The sequence below is a fragment of the Paramormyrops kingsleyae genome, chromosome 10 (assembly GCF_048594095.1).
Source record: "Paramormyrops kingsleyae isolate MSU_618 chromosome 10, PKINGS_0.4, whole genome shotgun sequence".
Taxonomy (NCBI): Eukaryota; Metazoa; Chordata; class Actinopteri; order Osteoglossiformes; family Mormyridae; genus Paramormyrops; species Paramormyrops kingsleyae.
In genome coordinates, this window is record NC_132806.1 from 23,077,607 (window position 1) to 23,100,838 (window position 23,232).

The 23,232-nt window shown below is 39.3% G+C and overlaps 2 protein-coding genes across 3 annotated transcripts in view; both read left to right on the plus strand.

The window, feature by feature from the left end:
• The first annotated feature begins 2,374 nt into the window (after positions 1-2,374).
• vma21 (vacuolar ATPase assembly factor VMA21) lies at positions 2,375-5,625 on the plus strand. The gene is made up of 3 exons (XM_023842791.2): positions 2,375-2,591; positions 4,632-4,741; positions 5,004-5,625. The coding sequence occupies exons 1-3, from the start codon at positions 2,518-2,520 to the stop codon at positions 5,144-5,146; spliced, it is 327 nt and encodes a 108-aa protein (XP_023698559.1). The 5' UTR covers positions 2,375-2,517; the 3' UTR covers positions 5,147-5,625.
• A 6,722-nt stretch (positions 5,626-12,347) lies between these two features.
• The window catches only part of LOC111859839 (neuronal PAS domain-containing protein 2-like), a 56,092-nt gene continuing 45,207 nt past the window's right edge, over positions 12,348-23,232 (plus strand). Inside the window, exon 1 of one of the 2 annotated variants that reach the window (XM_023842866.2) lies at positions 12,348-12,572. The gene's annotated coding sequence lies outside the window, so the exon portion shown is untranslated. The remainder of the gene's footprint in view (positions 12,573-23,232) is intronic. The other variant, XM_023842872.2, reaches the window with a different exon arrangement.

The window sequence follows — 23,232 nt, forward strand, 5'->3', positions numbered from 1 at the left end:
TAATATCCTGCAGATTATATTGCTCTAAGGGGGTGTGGTGGTTAGCACTGTGGCCTCACACCTACACTGCTGGGGGTTTGATTCTCCCTCCAACTCATTATTTCCATTTGACATGCATTTTGGTGGACTGGGATCCCCAAATCATTCTTGGTGCAGACTGTGTGGGTGTGTAGACTGTGATAGACTGGCAGAGCCTCCAGGGTGTCTCAGCTTCCTGGGTCAGGCTTACCATAGGTCTGTACTGGGTAAATGGTCTGGGAATATCAATGAACATGGGTTCAGTTGTCCAAAATTTCAATAAGCCTCTGTGAATGTAACATTCTATGGAAAGTATCTCACTGACTAATTTTCAACAGGCTACACTTTCTCCGTTGCACCCAAACCAGTAGACTTGCGTGCATTATGGGGATGAGGGATAAGTACTGGGACATGTTTATGGGAAAGGAAGAACAAGATCACTAGAGGAAGAATGGCTTGCCATCCTGATTGGACAGGAGGCAGAAGCATTTAAAGAGGATGAGCAGGTCCTTCAGCATCTTGGTGGTCCTTCAGCATCTTGGTGGTCCTTCAGCATCTTGGTGGGTGCCGCTTTGATTATCACCCTGTGCAGGAGGTCAGGATTGTCGTATCCAAGCTGGTGGGTGACCTGACCATTGAGCTGCTGCTCGAGGATGCTGAGGGTGTTGATGACTCTCTCTATGACGTGGGGATGCAGGGTTAGGGAACAGCCCAACAACTCCAAGATCTTCAACAGCACCTGGTCTGCCCCAGATGGTAGCCTTCATCAATCCACCAGGTCAAAGGGTCCGTCGATACCAATCAGAGGGAGCAGCACTGTCTAAAACATCTGCCCTTGATCGCAATCTAGAAAAACTGCATGTCATGTCCTGCTGTGAAGCTGAAGGCTTTCATCTGCTTCAGCCAATAAGGACCTGGACAGTAACCAGCCCAATTCCCTCAGCTGCTATTTGGTACTATAGTGAAATAAGCCAGTTCCTCCAGGTGCATTTGTACTGACTGATATAGCACCAAACCAGATGTGGTTCTATACCATTTCAACTGAGGGGGCCAAACTGGGGCCAGTTGTTCAACTGTGGGGCAGATGCATTTGACCTTAATGTCCTCCAAGTATTACTTGCAGCATTAAGAAGCAAAAGACAACTCTGAAAACGGATAAGATATCCATGCAATGCTTTGCAGTTACATTATACAGTTTTTACAAATATGTAACTCTCTCTGATTTCTTATTCAGACTGTTTTGCTTGATTATCCATGCAGTACACAGACAATGATGCACACCGATTATTTTCGCGGTTCAAGAGTTTTCACAATTTGTGCAACATCTCGTTAAAAGCTAAGAAAATACGTCATTTCAGATGTAATTAAGTATTGGTTTGGTGTTTTGGGTTCATGGCAACTGTTGCACAATCCATTGGTTTGCCAGGTTTCTTTACGGGCGAATTTTAATTAATTTTTCAATGTTCGCATGTATTCGTATTATGTCCAACGGGACAATACGTGAGTGGGTTAATAACTTTTAAGGTAGACAAGGCACATACAGAGTGGTGTGCTTGGATCAGTGTACTCTAGGGAACAACGCACAGCCCCTGGATTTTCAGGTTTATTTTTGCCTGTAATAGTTATTAATTATTACATGGGTGTCGCCGCCATTAAATCTGAGGGGTCTCACATTTCATAATTAATCGTTTGGACCCCGGGCCCACGTACATTTACAAAAAATATTAGTTTTATGCCAGTGTGTCCCCCCCCCCCACATTCAAAATACTTCTGATTAATTATATTTATTATATGTTACTTATATTATTACTGTACAATAATAATAATAATAATAATAATAATAATAATAAAGTACGGCATTATTCTTTTTCCGACTCGCCTACATATTCGACTTAAAGACAATCAAGTCTGACAAAAAGAGGTCACACTTTGCTTAAATACGAATTTATTATACGTCTTCACACACACACGTTTCGGTATCATATAATACCTTCTTCAGTGTGCACACTGTACTTTATCGACCTGAAGACAGACGTACTGTAGGGACCGGATCCAGGGCTGCCCACGCATCTGGCGTGACTCTCACGCCCCCGCAAGAAATCTTACGGCACATGCATATTACTCCATTAAAAACCTAAAATTAGCTACATGAAAAGCGTTGGGGTAGTTTGCAAACCGTACAGACTATTTACAAGTTATTAAAACTGTTGTAATTGTCATGTGCTGCACGTGGATGACCTCCACCCGATGAGAAAAAAATGATCAAAACCATTCCCCTTTAAACCCCCCTCGCCACCCTCCCGTCACTCATTTACACCTCCGATACAGCAGGCGGCTCTGTAACATTATGCATTTGAACGAAACTGAGAAGCGTAGCAAACGTATACTGGCACGTGATTTCACCAGGAAACAGCTGCGAGGTTTATTTCATTTTAGCGGTTTGTGCTCAGACCTTTTACTGTACTGCTTGGCACCGCCGTAGCTTACGAAACAGAATAAATGTATTCCCCAGTGGATAAGTCTGATAAAACTTCGTTGAATGCCATGTCGACGCCAGCACAAGATTTCAGAGGGTAAGACTGCACTCGACAACGAAAACGATTATATGATTTTGGCTGTTCGGGCCTGGGCTATAACCAGTGTTTTCACACAATGACATGTTCATTGCACCTTATGTCTAATAGCCATGCTCGTTATTTAAGATTTATTGTGAATTGTGTGCAGTACTTGGACAGTCTGACGTATGTGAAATCCGCAAACTGCAGTCTAACTGCCTCTTGACAAGCACAGTAGTGCTGTCGTTTTTTTTTAGTCTTGTTTCTTATCTTAAGTTTTTGTTGAAAGGTCCAATAATCGTAAATAGTTTGTGCTGATGATCACATATTTGCCGTTCATTTCTGCTCGTAGTACTATAGGGTGGCCCAGATTAAAATAGCCTGTATAGTTATGATGATACTTTTATGTGGGGCGTTCAGTATTAGTTAATGCACATTCCTTTGTTTCACCTGAACCGATATAGAGCCGGTGATATATTGGAGTTTAGGTTCAATGTCTTGTTCAAGGTCACAGGCAGGATTTTGGGAATTGCATTAGCAAACTTCAGGTTACCAGTTAGCGTCATTAACTGCTGTACTACGGCTTGTGAACCCATTTTAATCATCTGCGTTTATGGATGGATGGCTCTGAAAATGTGATCTACTTCTATAATTAATAATAAATACTGTCTTATTTACAACATAGTTTACATTGTCATATCTTTATTGAGTAATCAGTGTCATTGGTAGAACTTTACTTTGAACCATTGTTGAGTGACTAGTGGAATCTTCTTTGGCAATGACCTTAACCAGATGCTTTTTGTAGTTGCTAACCAGAGCTGCGCAGCAGATAGGAGGTTCATAAGTCTTCTGCCCATTAGTTTAATCTATCCATCCATCCATTGTCTGTGCCTGCTTGCCCTGTGAGCGGTTGCGTAGGACTGGAACCTGTCCCAGATGATACGGGAGCAAGGCTGGGAATGACCCAGGATGGGGTGCCAACCTATCACAGGGCACACACACCAGTCACACAAAGAGTAACAACTGAGGGCAATTTGGTGACACCAGTTAACCTCAGCATGGTTTTGGACTGTCGGGGGGGCTGGCAAACCTGCAGGAAACCCCACAATGACCTAGGAAGAACATGCAACCTCCATGGAAGAACATGCAACCTCCATGGAAGAACATGCAACCTCCATGGAAGAACATGCAACCTCCATACACGTACAAGCAGGGCAGAGACTCAAACCCCAGCCCAGGAGAGTGAAGCTACAGTGCTAATCACCATGCCGCTCTGAGAACTGTTAATGTACTTTTTTTTAGATGCCTTACTTGAGTTGCCAGCTTCAGAACCATAGTATTTCATTGGGATTCATGACTTTGTCTTGGCCACTCTAATGGCATTTATGATTTTTTGTTTTTTGTTTGACTTAGTCTACTGATCTTCTGATTTGTGTTAGAATTTTTTGAAATTTGGAAATGATTGGCGTCTCAGTGAAGGCATGCTGTCTCGGTCCTGAGACTGTTACACAGCATCACATTATACTTAGTTCCCCATGTTTCACAGTTCAAATGTAGTTTTGGTGGTTGTTCCACATCAGTACTGGACACATCCTGTGGTCTTTTGGAAGTGGTTTTCTCTGTGGTAACTTCCAATGACCACAATTTCTTCGAAAACGTCGTGTGTTTTAAAGTGTGTGTATTTGTTAAATAACACTCATTATTTTAATAATTAAAAACAAGTCCCACTAGGTGCCATTCATGCAAAAATAAAGGTAATTCCAAAGGGTTCAAATAAGCATTTAACATTTGAAATTGCTGTACATTGTTTATATTGAATATGCCATGTATTTTAAAATTATGTAGTCTAAATGTTGTTTAATGGTATGGCCAAAATTAAAGAACTAGATTGTGTGGAAATGGTCCCTGCGGTCAGTCTTTTCAATAACATTGTTTATTGAGATTGTGTATTTTTTATCATTGTTTTGAGTCATTAAAATATTTTCATTTCAAGTGGTTTTCTAAAGGTCAAAATGTCACCTGGATTGCCTGATCACTATTTTTCCCCTGTTATTTCAGGAATGATGGCTCATTGGTGTCTGCTTTGAAGACTCTGCTGTTTTTTACAGTCCTCATGATCACACTGCCAATAGGGTTGTACTTTGCATCCAAAGCCTATATTTTTGAAGGTGAAAGAAAACTCATTACCTTTTGTAAACTTCTTGAACTTATGTTCATCTGAAATGGAACTCAGTTTTCCATTTATTTTATTTTGCATCTCATTTCTATGATTACCAGTTGCACAATGTGTAGCTTAACTATTATGTAAATATTTGTTATTGATGTCTAGTTCTGTATTGCTTTGGAGTAAGTTATTATGGAAAAAATATGTAGATTAAACAGTAATCTGTGCTGTTTACTGATTTAAATATTTGATTTTCCTCTCCTCAGCTTCGATGGGCATGTCCAGCAACGACAGCTACTTTTATGGGGCCATCGTGGCTGTAGTGGCTGTGCATTTTGTGTTGGCCCTCTTCGTGTACGTGGCATGGAACGAGGGCTCACGGCAGTGGAGAGAGGGCAAACAGGACTAGCAGACTGTCTGCGGGTTTCCCGGGCGACGGCCCCGGAAAAGAACGCTGGAAGGCGAGCTACATCAACAATGTGGCAGAACGTGTAACCGAAATCTCTTCGATGTCTAGTGAGGCTGTCATTCAAAGGGGCACAAAGAGGCTTAGCGCTAATTGGAACGACTCGGGCAGGCTGTAGGCATTCGGTTTGCCCATAATTCAATTTTGTCATGAATAAAATCTAAACGGCATCAAAATTGTGTGCTTCTCCTGATGAGAAATTTCTACTGCTTTTGGTCTAAAACTCATATGAGTTATCTGACTGCAATTGGTAATAGTATGGATGGTACCATTTAAGTTGATAGTGGCTAGTCATTCCTAATGTTTTTATTAGTGAGTGATTTGTGTTTAAGTGATGTAACTGTTTCCACCATTCTCATGTTTTTCCAGATGTTCCATGCAAAATCTTTTTTTGAGCAATTAAAGATAGTATTTTAAATTCATTGAGACACAAGAATGATTTTGTTCTATTTATTTAAGACATTTTATATGCCACAGTGAATAAAAATGTTTTTCATTAATATAAACTGTTTACCAGTTCAGACACGGCAACATTATTAAACTGCACAGTGATTCCTTTAAAAGGTACTACTAATTGGAAAATAGTTTGCTGCTGTCCTGACCTTGTTACACTTTACAAAAAGTGTCCTGGGTATTTTGACAAAAATGCAGTGGCACATAGTGTAGGATTGTTTTTCAACTTATTTCATTTAATGAGGACATTTCAAGACAGTGAGTTACACTGTGGTGGTTTTAGACAGTCCTTTCAGTGTGATTTAGTGTCATGTGTGTAGTGCATGCTTGACTCACTTCATCTTATTTCAGTTTGTCATTTAGGCTGCATGTGCACTCTGTTTTTCAGCATGAATTTTTGTCTTGTTATTTCAGGCAACAGCCATTTGGTTAGTGGTCTTGGGGATGGAGTCTGAGATGTCACCTTCAGTCTCTTGCAGCTGTGCTACATTTTCCTTAAATAAGTGTGTCCTACAGTGGGTGAAATCATGGTGTAGTTGGTATAGTGTCAAGGAACTGGATTGTCTGTCGAAGGCTCATCGTTCAAGCTTTTGGATGCAGTTTTTTCCCCCCCCCTGGGGAAATATTTTCATTTAATTTCCTTTTGCAAATATTTCTTGATGAATAAATGGTTACAAATCTAAAATGACTCTCACCTCAATCTGAGTTGTACACATGAAATTTTACTAATAATAGACATAGCTCTTTTATATAACCTCTTGCAATACCTAAACCCAAAGTGCAGAATTAGTTTTTGTGCCACATAAACGTTTAATATTTATAGTATAGCAGCTCCGCTTAATCCCCTTGGAATTTTTTTTCACAGAGATTGCCTGGGCATGTTCAATATTTCCTCTTTTTACGGTGTGATGTTCGTGTGCAGTCTGGATTTTTTGCTTATACAGTATATATATGCAAAAAATATGTATATATACACATACATATTTGAGGTCATCAAGAAAAAAAGATGAGTTCATAGGACTAGACTTCAGTGACGCAAACCAAGCGTATAAAATTGTGTCTAGTGCCTACCTTGAACTTTGAGTTTACTCATGATAGTATGCTTTATTGTATAGAGAAGTGTTTTCCCCTGTTTTATACTTGGTGAGACGACTAATATCAATGCTGTTCAAATCACGTTTCTCAAGGGCTGAGCACTGTTGAATTTCCAGTCTTCCTTTACTTTTGAGCCAGGCCTGAAGCGTCTGTGGCCAATCAGGATCAGTAATTATTACACTACCTGTCTGGGAGAACTGAAAACATGGCTTGGAAAAAAGCTCCAGATTTGAAGAGCTCTGGCTTATATTTTCCAACATGTACTGCAGCCCCTTAAGACTGGGGTTAACAGTGCTGATTCTTCAATCTGCAACACATAATGCAGCCTCTGGGGGGCAATAACACACTGCAAATTGTTGGTGAAACCAGGTATTATAAACATGTCATTATTTTTGGCCTAAAGACATGATATGTTTAAAAAAGAAAATTCAATTGTGCAAGAAACTATTGGAACTGGCAAGGGCTGTGATTATTGCATTACATGTCAGGCCATTGTCGAAACAGTTCTTGCTACTAAATTGTGTTTATCGCATCCAGTTGGCGATGCACGATGTCGCCGACCATCCATCCATTCATCCATGACTGCTTATCCAGTTCAGGCCCACAGTAAGCCGCACAATGCAGGGGAAACAGGCAGGGATGGGATGTCAGGACAATGTCTTTGCATCTGTGCTATTTGTGGTGTTGTTGGGTTTCAGTCAGGCAGTTCCTTTAACTAGAAACTTAACTCCACAGTGTATACATTCATTGTCAGACATGTAATATCTTGAGAATGCAAAGAGAATCTAGAGATTAAAAACAAATCCCCACTTTTTTATTTTTTATTTTGTGGCTTTGAAATTTAGATTTACCCAGTTTTGCCAATGTATAACTATAACCACTACTGACATCATCTGAAGAAACCCCATCACATCTACTGTGGATTTCAATTTGGGTTTAAAAAAAACCCAGATGTTTTGTATATTAAAATTACAGATTCTTTCCTAGTTGATCTATGCGAAGATCAAGATCTCTTGTTGTATAAACTTGTCCCATATGAGACATATTTTCCAGCGACTGTAATTGAACTGGCAGAATTTTCACCCTCGGATGATGTGAGTGGGAGTAGTGCAACTTGGTTGTGATGGCTTTCCAGTCTATTACAGCATCTACAGAGATATTTAGGGAAGCTGAGACGACCTGTGAGTTTGGCACCCAGCTTCCTGCCTGTGTTGCTGTTTGGGCATCAGCTGCTTGTTGAGGATACGGCTTTAAGTGTTTGGCCGCATTCGCTTCTGACATTTCCTGTTTTTTTTTGGTCATTAACAAAATACATCATCGTTTACAATTATATGAACTGTTTGCCACCTGTTTGCCACGTTTGTTAACGCTGAAAAAAAGTCCTTCCTGAGTTAATTTAACGGTCTACCATTCTTCAGAGACCCTAGTGATTAAGATTTGCCTGGAAATGACCTCAGCTTCATCAGGAGTTGGTTTTACAGATATTGTAGTAGGTGTTCAACTACACATGGAAATAGGTCAGTGTGAAATATTTCCACTGGTGCCAAAGAGACCATCAAACATCTCATTGAGTGCATGTGAAAGCAGCTTTAAAATATTATATATTGAAATGCTATGGAGATGTTACATATTCAAAGGTTTGCTGTGGGCTAGTTTCTGCCTTTGTGGTATGGAAAAGTTATAAATGGTAATTTACTTTCCTTTCCTCTTTAGTATGACAGACGTACTAACAGGTCACCTTCAGTGACATAGGTTTCTTTTCATTTAGCTTATCTCATTTTGTAAAAGTGCTGTGTTGTGATATATCTCCAACTCAAAAATTGAGCAAGTTCTAATGCCGGTTTTGTACAGGCCAAGTTCGGATACCACGGTACGTCTTTTTTGGGCCACCAGCCCAGAAGTGTTAAATTGGGCCATGCTCTTTGAGTCCTATGCATGACAGATTGCTCAGATTTCTTTTTTTATAGCAGATGACATCCGAGATCTTAGGAAACGACATGAATAGATTTTCACACACAACCTCTCTATAACCCTCTCTGTGAACTGTGGCTGTAAATTCATTGCCCATTTTCCATTATTATTATTTTTAAGTAAGAATGACCTAGTAAACGAGAAAAAAAAGTGTTTTGAGAGGACCAAACCTTTCATTCACTGTTCTTATTCTCTGACTCAATCCACACCCACAAGCCACAAATCAAAAAGAGTTACATAAAAAATGATTCACTACATTGCTCTGTAAAGCTGTTCTGATGGTCCAGAACTGCATTGAGGATAGTCATGTCCTGTTTTAAGGTCCATTTGGAATAACAGGAATGGAGCCTGATGCATGATCTGTGATAATGCTTGACGCATAATGAAATCAATTCAGCTGAGCATGCAGTTCAAGAAAAAATGTTGAATATTGGAAAATAAGAATTAAAAATTACTTCAAAGTTGGAGAGCTTTGGAAGGTGTTGCAAGAAGAGACTGACTTCCTTACCCCCTCTACAATGACAAATCAAGGGAAACAAAATGGATTGTTCATGTCTGTGAGCAATAGCAGATAGCTGATATAACCAAGCTGACTTTCACAGATGGTTATACTGGGACTGTACATAACTCACACCACTAATCTGGCAAAAGTCGATGGAGTCAAAATCCCAGAGGGAGATTAGGAGCAACTCGGCCAATTCTATATGCCTGAATTGAGGGGCCTGGAGTTGATGACTAATCACCTGATGGTGTCTGGAAGTGGTTCTGTCTTGTGTCCAGTTTCCTTTCCTCTTTTGAACTCGTTTAGCCATAATGGTAGATATATTCATTTATAGTGTGTTTATATGCTGTATGTATATATAATGATTTTTATGCATGGTAGAGCCTGCTGTTTTTTTATTTTCTCCTTGCCCTTAATCATTTTCAGAGCAGGGGGGTGTATACTCCAGCCATTTCATGAGGAAGTTTCCGGATGACAGGTTTATTTATTCTGATTGGTGGTACCTGGGCCAGTTTCTTTGCGCTGCGTTGTTTTATCCCAGAAGCGAATCCCCTAGGTTGTCCCCAATCCCGGAAGTAGTCATTTCTTCGTGTTTGTGAGTCTAGTGTTTGTAGTTTTATTTTATACACCTATTTTTTTTCGTTTGTCAGCCCCTTTTCTGAGTCTTGTGTTTACATTGACCCCTAAACTGCCCTGATCCCGTATGTCCCTGGAAAGAGGACTTCTCACTGCCAATTCCCCATGACGCATAGTTCTGTTTTCCACCTGAACCTTGTGACCCCCCCAATAAAATATCCATCCATCCATCCATCTTCTAATCACATATCACATCGGGATACTGAGGTTATCCATATAAAGTAGAAGTAAATAAATCATGACAAGCAGATCAGTGACACAAAACACATAAAATAAAGGCAAGTAGTTATACATTTGTAATCCAGTATTACAACAACACAATTAAATTAAGTGATAAGCAGCATAGCTTCTGATATCAAAGTTAAAACTGACCCACTTTCAGTTTATTCTCAGGCAGATAAATTGAGCAGATATTTGCGAGAGTTTTCATGAATCGCAAGAAATGATTGTCATGTTCTAAAAGGAAGATTGAGTTTCTGGCTTGCAGAGCCCAACATTGCCAGCATGGTATGAATCAGTTATGTGGTTTGATTATGTTACAGAAGCCAAGCAATTCTGTGTGTCATTTCTAAAACGAACAGAAAAAATACCACTAAATTGTGCTCCGATTCGGATAAATAATCTTTTAGCAAAGAGTTCAGTATGACTGAACTGAACATTTGGAAAAATTCATCCATATACCCCCAGACACCATGTAAGAAATCACAGATTCTTTGGAATGTTACAAAATCCATAATACAAGACTGATAAACATGCATCTCAAGGCTTGCCTCTTATCTAAGCTGTGATTCCCAGTAAACCATGTTTGACCAATTAGAATTAAGTGATTTTCAGCTAAGAGTAGATTGTAAACAAAGGTGCCATTATTGTGGCTGTAACAAAGGTGCCAAATATTGTGTACAATTACAGCTATGTCAACTGTAAATAGTTAAAAATATTGAGATTCTGAAGGTAGGAGATGAAACCATGACGCTGGCCTGTTTCTTTGCTTGCTCCATTCTTCCATTTCATGGTCAGTTTTCAGAGCTGAAAAGCATCTGTGTGTGTATGTGTGTTATATAAACTGTTCATTCCAGGTTGCATAAGCTACTTTGGAATATTCCACTGACCTTATTCTCCATTTTCCTTTTGTTTCTAAAATGGGCAGATATCAGTCATAAGATTAACAACTGTGGCGACTCTGTGGCTCACATGACAGAAATAACAGTAACGGAGACCTGAAGCTGTTGTCACTTGCTTTTTCGCTGGGGATGGGTAAAGTGAAGCGATTTGTTGCTTTGTGGTAAACTCTTCGCGATCTCTGAAAGTATGCAGGAGTATGCACAAAAAAAGGTTAAAACACTTCGGAGGGTAAGAAATACTAAATGATGGCTCTGCACCTGCGTACAAGCTACCAAACCACTCTCCTCGTGATGTTTCAATCTTTGGAAAAGAGGTGTATTAGAACAGATCACTTACACATATTCAGGGCTGTAGCCAGGATTTTTGAAACACGAATGTCAAAGGTGTTAGCCCTTACTAGGTGTGCCCCGTAATGGATCGTGGTTATGGGAGTTGCAGAAAAAAATACTGATGACTTGTCCTCAGTGGTAGGTACGGCCTGCCACATATCCCTATCCCAGTATGCTGCATTTCACTGGAATCGCGAAATTTAAAGTGTTCCCATGCGTCTCTAACGTTTTTGACAGCCAGTTTGTAAGACGGTAATTTCTCATCTACAGCATAAGGTTGACCATTGACAAAAAAAAAACCCACATACATTTTCTTCTCATGAAAAATATCTCAATCTTAAATCGTTCATCACAGTTCATTACAATCTGTAAGTCTGATTTGCAGCCCAGAACTTAAAAAGTAAAATAAACCAACAAATAAATCAACGAACAAATAAATATATAAATAAAACGGAGTTGACTCAAATCCTAATAATTTCAGAATGGGTTTATTGAGATTAATCAAGTAAAGGATTATACTATAAAACTATTGCAAAGTTTTTTTTCTTTTTGAACAGAAACGATGCTTCCCGGCGTTGTACCGACCCTATGCTGGCTGGCCGTGACGCAGTGTCACAGCATGGCAAACACTGTCACTAATGCGCCGTCACATAACTCCGCAAAGTCGCCTTACGAAACACGCAGCGTTGTGTAACCCTAATGCGCGGCACACGCTCCATTCCCAGCATCCCGGATCGCAATGTCACCTCACTGCCTAATCAAAGTTTGACCTCAATATATCACGCTTTAATATACATATGCATGTACCATGAAATATCCTATACATGTACACACACACACACACACACACTCTCGGTAGACCTCAGATTTATACAGTATGTCACTCTGCCTTACTTGACGAACACTAACTCGCATGGCCCTAAACAGAGGTCTCCGTTTGCCGGACGATGCTGGCCGGTTTTGTAAGCAGCCGTTTCGGTCCAAAGGGGAATGAACTCCCGTTTCTCCTGATCCGTCCCCCTTTTTAACGCCGGGTCACTCCCCTTCTGCTTTCACAAATGCGAGATGCGGGGCGCGTAGGCAGGGAAAAATGAACATCGCTGAATGAAAAAACGGGACCAAGTAATTGCCCACGGAAAACGGTGTCAGTTATATAACAATCTCGCATGACTAAGAAAGGAGTAACAGCCTTTTCCTTTTTTTTACAATTTAAAACTGGTCTTCAAACTGGGATCCCCATCTCGTTGTCGCGTTAACTTAGGTAAGTTGCATTAATACTTTGCTTTTTGCTCTTAATTTTGCACAGTGCGTCTTTTAGTGACACTTCGTCTTCAGTGTCAATGTGATCATACGTAAGACTGGACGCGCTGGTCATACTTCTGCCAGGTGTACCGGTTTAACTATGCCTGCTTTCACAAACATCGTTTTTCTCCTTTCTGTATATTCTGATTTTAGAGCGATCATTTGTTTGCACCCCGTTATGGCTTTTTTTGGTAAATATTTGTGTAATTTTATTTTTTGATTGTGTGGTCAACGCAGAGGTCGTTGGTGTTTCCATAAAAACCTCATAGAGCAGTTCAAAGTTACATCTACAGTCTGTCCATGCGGTTGGAGATAAGGCGAGTCGTGTTTCATAAATTTAAAGTGTACTCAGCCTTAAACATTTACTTCTATTTACTGTTTTAAAACTGATATCTGTGTATTCTCGATAGGGTAAAAAGAAGTTTATACGTAAAAGAAATGCGCAGTCAGTTGTTGCTCTGGGTTAACATTAGTCATCTTTGTCAATGAAGGCTGGCTTTGTATAGCCAAAGGGAGTTGGGAGCAGTTATGAACAGGTTAGATATTTACCGTGGAAATATTTGAATAATGACCCGATTACAGTAATTCAACACTTTCATTAGGCAATAGTAATTAATACCCATCATTGGAGGAGCTACAGACTTGGTGAAAGTTTTATTTGTTATTCCCTGACTTCATTTCTCCACAGGGTGTGTTATTTGGTAAGTATGTCTTTGATATTTTATCTGGCCTTTTTTTGTGGATAACCTCTATCATGCACAAATTAGCCTACTGTTGTGTACTTCCTTCAAAACAGTCACGTGGGTGCATTACTTTGTGTTGCTTGCAGCAAGAAGGCACCAGACACAGCTAGATTAACTTTATTTTGATAAAAATAATTTAAATAAAATAATAATAAATAATAAATAATAATTTTTATAAAATATATATTTTGATAAATCAGAATTCCGTTCTTGTGTTTGACACAAGCTGCAAAACTGTTCTTTCAGATGGTTGGCACGCTGTCAAATTTTCGACCAGATACAACATTTATAATTACAGTTACGCAGGCAGTTGGCAAGTTGACTCAGTTGGTTGTGCTGATGCCTCAGTTCTCCAGGTTGGAGGTTTGAATCCAGTTACTGCTCTGTTTGTGGGCTTCACATGATAACCCAGTATCGTGAAGGTTTCTTTCCATATTACAGACGCATGCAGTTAATGCTTACTGGTGCCCAGTGACAGATTGGCATTCTATCCAGGATGTGATACTGCACTGACTGGGACAGGCTCTTAATACGTGACCCTGTCCTGCATAAGCTATTGGATGATGGATTGCTAAGCAGGCATCTTGTAATGTCAGGAATATCGGAAATCCGGCCATTCTGAAAGAATTAACTATCTTTCCCTTCTAAAAATCCTTTGTCATTCTTTGGTTGGATGATTGGTAGCCTTTTTGTTGATAATTGCAGAGTATTTTAAATGTAAATTCTGGGAAGCACTGACTGGTTGTTAAGAGACAAATATAAAAACAACCAGATTTCTCAAAATTTTGTGGGCTCTGAGTTGATCTGATAAGGGAACTAACCTCATTACCTGGCTGAATGCTAAGATTGTGTTGTAATCAAATGCGGGTAGTATCCCGCCAATCACACAAAGTCTTTCTTCTATTATACAATATTCTTTTTTTTTGTTGAGGTTAAGTAAGAAGAAACCTGTTATATCACCATCACCAAAATTCCAGAGATCTTTGTCTCAGCCCGGAATTGTCAGGTACTCGCATATAGCGTGGAACCAGTCACTGGGTCAAATATACAGTGTGACATGCGTGTGTCATTTTTATCAGCATTTTATCACAAATTAATTGTCATCCATCTATCTGTCTTTCAACCATTTATCCAGGTCGGCATAGTAGAGGGGACCTGAAGCCAATCACAGGATGCCAGTTCATCACATGACACATAAATGAAAATTGTACTGCCACACTCATACACAATCGTACTCTATGGTTAATTTAGCCTCCTGCATTTCTTTGGACTGCTGGGAGAAACTGGAATACTCAGGAACCCATGTAACATGGGGACGACTCTACACATACGGAGGGGCAGATTTGAAACCACAACCCTAGAGATGATGTAGAGCAACATTGGCCACTGTGCTTCACATGCTGCTATTATTATTATTATTATTGTCATTATTATTATTATTATTATTATTATTATTATTATTATGTTACCAGAAAATGAGTGATAGTCGTGTGTGTGTGTGTGTGTGATATAGCCAGTGACATGTTATCAGATTTAACCTGATTGGCCCAGAAATGGCTTAATGTTTCGCTGCTGGTCTTGCTGTTTTCATTTCGCTTGACTCTGGTGTTGTTTGTGGTTGCCTGGGTATCTGATAGTCCAGCATGCATCTCATCAGCCCTCTAACATGGCAACATGTATAAGCGGTATCAGTCATCCGTTGTATTTCCCGGGGATCTAGACACTCCTATGGCAACATAGTTTCCTGGGCGTAAAAATCAAACACAATTTGGCATGAAGTCATAGGGATAGATTAGTGCTGTGTTAAATGCCAGGAGAGTGATTGGTTTCTTAAAAATTCCCACAAGAGATCATTGATGCCAGGTCCTTGTGTTTTGCACCAACATGACTGCGGGCGGTTGTTGCAAGTAGAAGCATTAGCATGCTGAGCCCTAATGATACTTCCTTTGTTTGTTGGACTTGGAACTGAAATGCTGCCCGTTCACATGACGTTGACCTTTGACCTATTGCAAGCTCGTTATTAATAATGCAGACGAGAAGTATGCTACCATATGGATTATCTTTTAGTTTCTTTGGCCACTGGGCAGAATCTAAACTTCTTTGTGTGTCTGTAATGTAAACTTTGTTTTCCAGTGCGGAACAAATATTAACTAGGAAAATGCTTCACATTATGAGCAACAGATGCTATTGTAACATTGCTCTCGCATATTTGTTACAGCCATTGGAGGTTCTGAAAACAGTAATGATGGAGCACAGCCTTTGCCGAAGCCCATTAATTACACATCTGCTATCAGTTCTGCCTTTCTCAAGATCCGCTGCATTTTATTTATGTGGTTAAACACTGAGAAAATTAATTTCACAGCCTTAAGAAAAGAGTTTCTTCTGGTGACCATATTACTAAATTGATCATGAAACTTGTTACAAATACCAGCTCACCAGCAAACATTAATATTTTACTTGGATACAGAATTAAAAATAGTTCAATAGTCATAGTAACAAAAACAATATCTGTCAGTCAGAGTACAAAAAAAATTGAATTTACTTTACATCAATGAATATCAAAATGGAAAAACCAGTTTTGAGTGTTTATTTTTAGCATGTATCAAATCTATTAATCTTGTTGAGGATTGTAGATTTGCAAGTATGATATATAATTAAGTAAAAGTAAGCTAAAATCAGAGTTGTGACAAATGGGCTTGTTGACAGACATGATAAATGGAATAATGACGATTTTTCAAATTGATCATTGAATGTGCTACTGCAGTCTTTGGCAAAACATTCAGAATAATAACATTTGTATATATTGTTTTTCTAATCGTGTTGACAGTGCTGAAAGTTGTGTATAGAGGAGAAAGAAAGACCTCTGACCTTGAAATTAAAGGGCTATGAGCAAACAACATCTGGGAAAAGTAGGTTAACAGACTTTATATCAAGGTAATATGGGAAAATGTGACACAATTTATCTATTAAACTATCAGCTAGTCTTTGTTTATGAGTGATAAAGTCATATGTCTACTCAAATCCAGTGTTTTTAATATTTGACTTTTTCTGATAAAATAGAGCATGTCATCCAAAATGGAGCTGTATTACCTGCATTAAATCCAGTCTGAAGGCTGTGCTGAAATCTCTAACTCTCTGACTTTGTTTATTTTTTATTAACTGGCCACACTAAACGAAATTTTTAAAATTACCAGTTACTTTGCATTTTTTTTATGTGTTGATTTTTTTCATGTTGTTATTCAAGTGCTTTTCAGTCCTGGTCCTACCAACTCTGTGTGCAATCTACATTTTATTTCAGATTAGAACCTAAATAATTAGCCTTGACTGAGCAGTTGAATGATGATTGTCAGGGACTGAAATCATCTGCACTAGTTTAAACATGTGTTTTTGCTCAAAATACAAATACCATTAATTAAAGTTTCTGTTTAAGTTTTAAAAATAAAACGAATTAAATTAATTGAACCTTATTTAGACTAAGTAATTCCATAGTTACTAATTGGTCATATTATTGTAAGAATTGATGTGAGAATTATTTCTACATGGAAAATGGAAAAGCATTTTCACTGAAACATCTTCACCATTATGTGTGAATTCATTTAGACCTCGTAATTCAGTTAATCAGCAGATCAGTCAAGTCTAATTAATTAAAACTGTTGGAATAAAAGCGCAGCCATTCAGGGAGTTTCAAAGACTGAGGAGCCTTAATGCCATTAATTAACACAAAGTAAGGAAAAAACAGGAATCTGCTGTACAAACATTAATGTTGGTCGTAGAAATTTCGTTTATAATTATTGCTGCTGCCACTATGAAGGGCCACTTAAAAAATCCATTTTCACTCATTTTTCTGGATGTGTTTTTTCACCCAAGGAAAGCAAATTACATTATAATGGATCCAAGAACATATTTTGAATTTGCCATATAAGCCTGGGTTATTTTATTTCCTAAATTTCAGCAATTTGAGGTTAATAATTTTAAATATATTTTTTTCTTTTACAAGAGACTTAAGACATCCTTCAGGGTATAGGAAAGAAAAGGAGGTTTTGTTGTATAGTTTGGTTTACGTATCATTTTTGGTAAATGAACCTGTAAACTGGTTAGTAACTGTTTAGCACAATTACTGCAGTGTGGACGTGAACAGGAGGGTTTAAGATCAGAGTCTGGCAGCGATGGACTGATAAATCCAATATCATAACCATAAAGTAATCTTCTGTCCTAAGTGCAAGTATGATCTGGCGACCGGAGACGGCACGAGTATGCGAGGCATACAATGGCAGTCAAAAGTTTGGACACACCTACCTATAGAAAGGTTTATTTGCATTATTATCTGCATTTTTGAATAAGGATATCAGCACTTTATAATACAACACATGGAATTATGTACTGACCACAAAAAGTATTACACAAAAACAAAAAATTACTTGTTGAGGTGGGACTTTTCTATGGGTTGGGACTTAAAATGCTGCCGAGTTGGTAGAGGAACCTCAACACTGGGCCCGTGAACAAGGCCCTTAACCCCAATTACTCCTTGGACTGGCTGACCCTAAAGTTTCCGCTACACCAGTTTCATGAGGTGGCCTCCTGAGATGCTTCTCCAGCCGTCCTGATGGAGGTCCCACATATATGCTGCTTTTCCTCCAATCTCTGCTCAAACTCCTCCAAAATTATTTCTGCTGTCTTTAGGTCAGGTGACCAGGTCATGTGATGTGGTGGCCAGGTCATGTGATGTGACACTATCACTCTCACTTGTAGGCAGCTTGGCTTGTCCAAACTTTTGACTGGCACTGTACATACGTCCAGCATGGATATCAAACCATCTTAAAATCACTGTGCAAGTAGGATTTCTAGCTCTCCCATACAGAAGCTCAGGCAGAAACTAAATACGCTTCACTCCTTTTTATCTCCTAATCCATGTTATCACTTTGATCATCTAACTGGGACAATATATTATACTCAAGGTAGTTCATCTTCAATGTCTTTTATGGAGATGCAGAATCCACTCTTGCCATGTTTCCTCTGCAATGTTTATATAGCAAACCCTGAAGTGGCCGGTAAAGTCTTCTATGTTTTTTCTAGAAGCTTTATGGCGGTAGTCTAAGAAATATCGCTTTAAGAACCTCAGAGTTGAAAGTAGCCTTTCCAGTGTCATACCTTGGCACAGGCAGCTGTTATGCTTCCTACAGTAGATCACCCTCCACTGCTTCTATGCTATGCTAATTTTACCATCTCAGGATAAACACTTGTTCCAAACGAATGGAGCCAAGCAGTAAATTTTGCTTTAAGAAGACCTTGCTGTACAAGACCTATACTTAGTAAAGGTCAAACTGGCAATCCTTACTGCAGTATCGCTTGGTGTGAACATCATGACAGTGCCCCACGAGTCTTCTCTCCTTTTTTGTAGCTTTATATCTGCCCTCCTGGGTTTCATCGATTCCTGTATTGAGTTCTTTACATAACCAGTATGCTGCTACTCTTACCCCGCTTTATACAGCTTAGGAGCTATCCAGATTAACTGGCTCAGTCCTTCTCCTGAGAATCAGAATGAGGTTAAGTACCGATGCTTTGAGGTAAATCATTCAGTGTGCTTTGTACTGGGGTAGGTCTCCACCCTGCAGTTTCCTTCCCTTCTGTAGCCTCCTTTCAATCTCTTCTATGCTCTCTCTCTTTCTCTCTCTCTCTCTCAGACACACACACACAATCTCTTTCTTCCATACATTATAGTCAGGGCTAAAGAAAGTGCTAGAATATAGCCATGTTAATACACAAATGGTTTACATTTGCTGCACTGTGAGTAGCTCTTTCATATTTTATTTTCAGGCATGATACATAGTATCTCGGAGAAACTAAAAAGTACTTTAGCAAAGGTTCAGTTGCTTTTGTGAAATTTCTTGAATTCACTTTGAGAGGCAGCCTATGACATTCACTTGTAATGTAAGCCCTGAGGATCACATGTTTTTCATCAGAAGCTCCTCACTGGGGTTGAAAGGGGGTCTTTATCTTATTTCAGATAAGGGCTTTGTGCCTGTGAAGTTTTCCTCCCCTTATGGGTAAAGTCTGCTGTATTGTAAGCATTAGGTAACTATGACACTGCCTTTAATGTTGCAGAGCATGACGCTGAGAAAGTAGGTTAGCAGGCCGTGTTCTGCAAGCTTAAACTGAACAGCAGCCAGAATACTTCCTGAGCAGCTTCGTGTGACTTTCCATGCCGAAGTGGTGAAAGGGCCTCGCTACAGAGCTGGCCTCGCTATGTCGTACTGGCCCTTTAAGAAAACCGGTGTTTTCTGACAAAGCTTTAGTGAATGTTCAAACCATAGCTGTTGATTTCAACACTTATCTTGTTTTTCAGATTCCTAATGATATCAATGAAATTTATTTTAGTGATATGGCGAAGCTGTTGTCCCACCGCTGTAACAAAATATTGTTTAATTGAAATTAACGTTTTATTTCGAGCAATACGTCTACGGATTCCTTTAAGGATTTTATTAAAGATTTAAATCAAAATAGATTTTAAAATACTTGCGTTTTCTCCCTTAAAAAGTATATGAGTTAATATTTCCGAGCAGGCATTATAAAAGAGATATTGTTTCTTTTGGTCAAATTTTAGTGTGCTTAACATCAGCTCCAAGTGTAATATTTGTGTCACCTCTTACTTAATGCACCTAGATGCTGATTATGATGTAACTTTAATGAAGACTAAATTAACATGCTTTTTAAATAGCTTTACCTAAAGTAGATCTAATACTGATACAGCACCTGGTTCAACCAAGGTGAGCCACACACGTGGTAACTGTGGTAACCTACAATGAAGTAGGCTAGCGGAAGGTTCTGGTGTTGTTAAGGGCGCCCTCTATTGGATGGAAATTATTTTTCACCTGCATTGCAGTGGAAATGTGAAAGGTTGGCATTTAGTTGTATTAGACATACTTGTTCTACAGTATATGTTTGGAAGCTCCAAAAAAATCAATTACAAGGGTACATTAGACTGAAAGGAACTGTATGCGGACTATACTTGCAGCTGTTATAAAATGTAGAGTGAGATATGCAATCAGGTGACAGTGCAGCTCTTCCTTGGAACAAGTGTGTATTTTGGGTGATAATGTTATGTATGTCATCAGATGCTCTGCATACAGGAAAGATCAGTCACCTGAGTGACATATCTGATTTACCGTTCATGCTTTCCCTTCCAACAAAACCTAATTCTGTTATATGCTGATTATAGGTGTTAAATAACATCTCTGATGGCCAATGTACATATTGCTGTCATTCTTATTACTAGTATTGAGAACAATGTAATTTGATTGTTTTTAGTAAATTCTACAGAATCCTGGTATTTTTTTTTTGTTAGAGCGGAAATCTTTACCAGAGCGTGCTGTGCTTATGACAGACCCATCTGTCTCATTTATAGGGGCTGAAACAGATGACTGCCAAGATATCAGCGTTCAGTTTTACGTTCACTAAATCCTAATTAAAAAGTCAGCTGGACCCTAACCAGCTTTCACAGCATCTGCCCAGGACCAGACACGAGAAGTGCTACCTGATGGGATGTCTTTGACAAAAGCATGTTAAAAAGCGCCAAGACCGTTTACCTCATTATCAGCATAATTCAAGGGTGCTGCAGTCTCTAGCGTCTCTTCTGCCTTTTCCTCGAGTCTGTCTTTGTGTGTGACACACGTAGAGGTCAGCATGCTGCAGAGCTACATGACACACACAAAGAGGACAGTTTATTTAGGAGGCTAGTCTGGATATTACCCTGATTTCTTTAGGGAATGAATCGCTTTCTCCTTGAAAATATGTTACCCATGACCACAATAAGTATTATGGCCATGCATGTCACCCTCTTTAACCTTCTAACTTCGACATATGGTACGTTCCTCATGTCACCCTCTTTAACATTCTAACTGCGACATATGGTACGTTCCTCACCAGTTATGTAACTGGCCATTCCGGCGTTGGTCCTCTCTGCTCCAGTGCTGGTCTGCTCCCATTCCTGTGCTCAGTGACCGCAGACGTAAATCAAGCCAAGCATAAAGAAGTCACTGACTGAGTTTCTTTTGTGTTTTTTTTTTTTGTATTCCCAGAATGCATAATTGTGACTCATTTGCACTTGTGTGTATGTGTGTGTGGTAGTGTGTTTGCCTTCCAGTGACACACCAGCTCCCCTTGTTTCACCTGGCGAGTCGCTGCTTTCCTGTAACGTTATACATCATAGGTCTTTGTTGTGCTCTTATTAAAAAGAGTCATGATGTCAGTGCAGTTATTGTCACGTGAAGAAATGCAGTTCATTTGTTTACACACCTATACGGTGCATACTAACGTTAATATTTTCACAAGAAACATCTGAGGATTTTATGTGTGGTAATAAATTCAGAATGACTTAGTGTTATAGTGTGAGGTAAAGATCAAATGTACTATGTATGTGTGCGTCTTAAAAAATTCCTCTGTTTTGTTTGCGCTTTACTGCTTTATAGTCTCACTGTTGGTTAATATGTAGGTATTTATGTAGATATGTATGATTAGCTATTAATGCACCCACAAATGACAAAGGTCAGAAGGAGGCCCTTGTGTGTTTTTATAGGTATAATACATTTCCGCGTGCTCTGGGCAGCTAAAGTTAAACAGGCAGGGTTCTGAGCATCCGGCTGTTGTTTTATCAGTGATTCCAGCATTTAATTATTTGAAACCCAAGAGGTCATGGCAGGGGAATTGCAGATTTAAAAGGAAGTACTTGTAATAGATTACCACACATTTGTCCATATATCGTAGGAAAGAGAACATACCAAACTTGATGAATTGCAGGTTAGGGGGGGGGGGTGTGTGTGATTATATTGTGGCCAGTAAAATTAGATCTTCTTTGAAAGTACGCTTCCGTTTTACCTTAATTTATGTAGCTGCCCCATCCAGCTCAATGTCTCCAGTGGCTTCACATCAAAATAAAGGTGGTTAAGGACTCCAGCCTGAATGCATTTTGAAATATGCTTCTGCATAAGCTTTTGAGAAGCCTGATCTGAAATCTGTTTGGAAATATTTCAGACTGTACTTATGCCAAGGACACGCAGTTAGGATAATTGGCGTCTCTAGATTGCTCATAGTGTATGTTAGCGTATGTATGCCCTGCGATGGACTGGCATCCTGTGCATGCTGTGCCCCAGCCTTGTGCCCTGTGCTGCCTGGGTCCAGCTCCAGGACCCACTGCCAATGGGGTGGGAGCTTGCAGTGGATGTGCTCATTCCCTGCTTTATATTCTGGTTCCATAAGCTTTACCAGGTGCTGCAGTTGCTTGTCATTTCTAACACTTTTTGATCAGATTTTAATAGGGTAACTTCACACCCTGCAAGTTCCTGTGAGTTGTTTATCCTGTAGGTTTAAGTGATAATAATCACATTTCACAATAGACTTATGTTGGGCATGAGGAAAGTATGTCGCTCCATTTTACATAATTATAATTCAGGCTTCTGTTTTTTTTTTTTTATATACTTGTCAATTTAGAAAAGTTGAAAATGAACTTCAGACAACTGAACACAATCGTTGTGTTTTCCACTGAGCATATCCTTAAGAATTTGAATATGCTAATAATAACTGGGATAAACTGAGGATTTCAGTATGTGAAAAATCCCACATGGGTTTATTGATTCTTATTCTTATTAACTACATTTGATAAAAGCTTCTCTTTTTGGGTTGATGCTGGGTGTCCTCCTGATTAACACAGAATCCAGTTATAGGTCCAGCTCTCAGTGCGCTGAATCTCGCCCTGCGACCCACATGTGCTGTCACTCATCATGATAACTGCCAGTATCCCTGGCTACCACTGGTCCAAGTGTCACACCAGTGTGGTCGACATCCATAAGACACAGGCCTTTGACATTATCATTCATCCCAAGT

Coding starts and splice junctions, on each gene's coding strand:
- vma21 (XM_023842791.2), top strand. CDS start 2,518: ATGTATTCCCCAGTGGATAAGTCTGATAAAACTTCGTTGAATGCCATG. Junction 2,592..4,631: donor CCAGCACAAGATTTCAGAGG/GTAAGACTGCAC, acceptor CTGTTATTTCAG/GAATGATGGCTCATTGGTGT. Junction 4,742..5,003: donor CAAAGCCTATATTTTTGAAG/GTGAAAGAAAAC, acceptor TCCTCTCCTCAG/CTTCGATGGGCATGTCCAGC.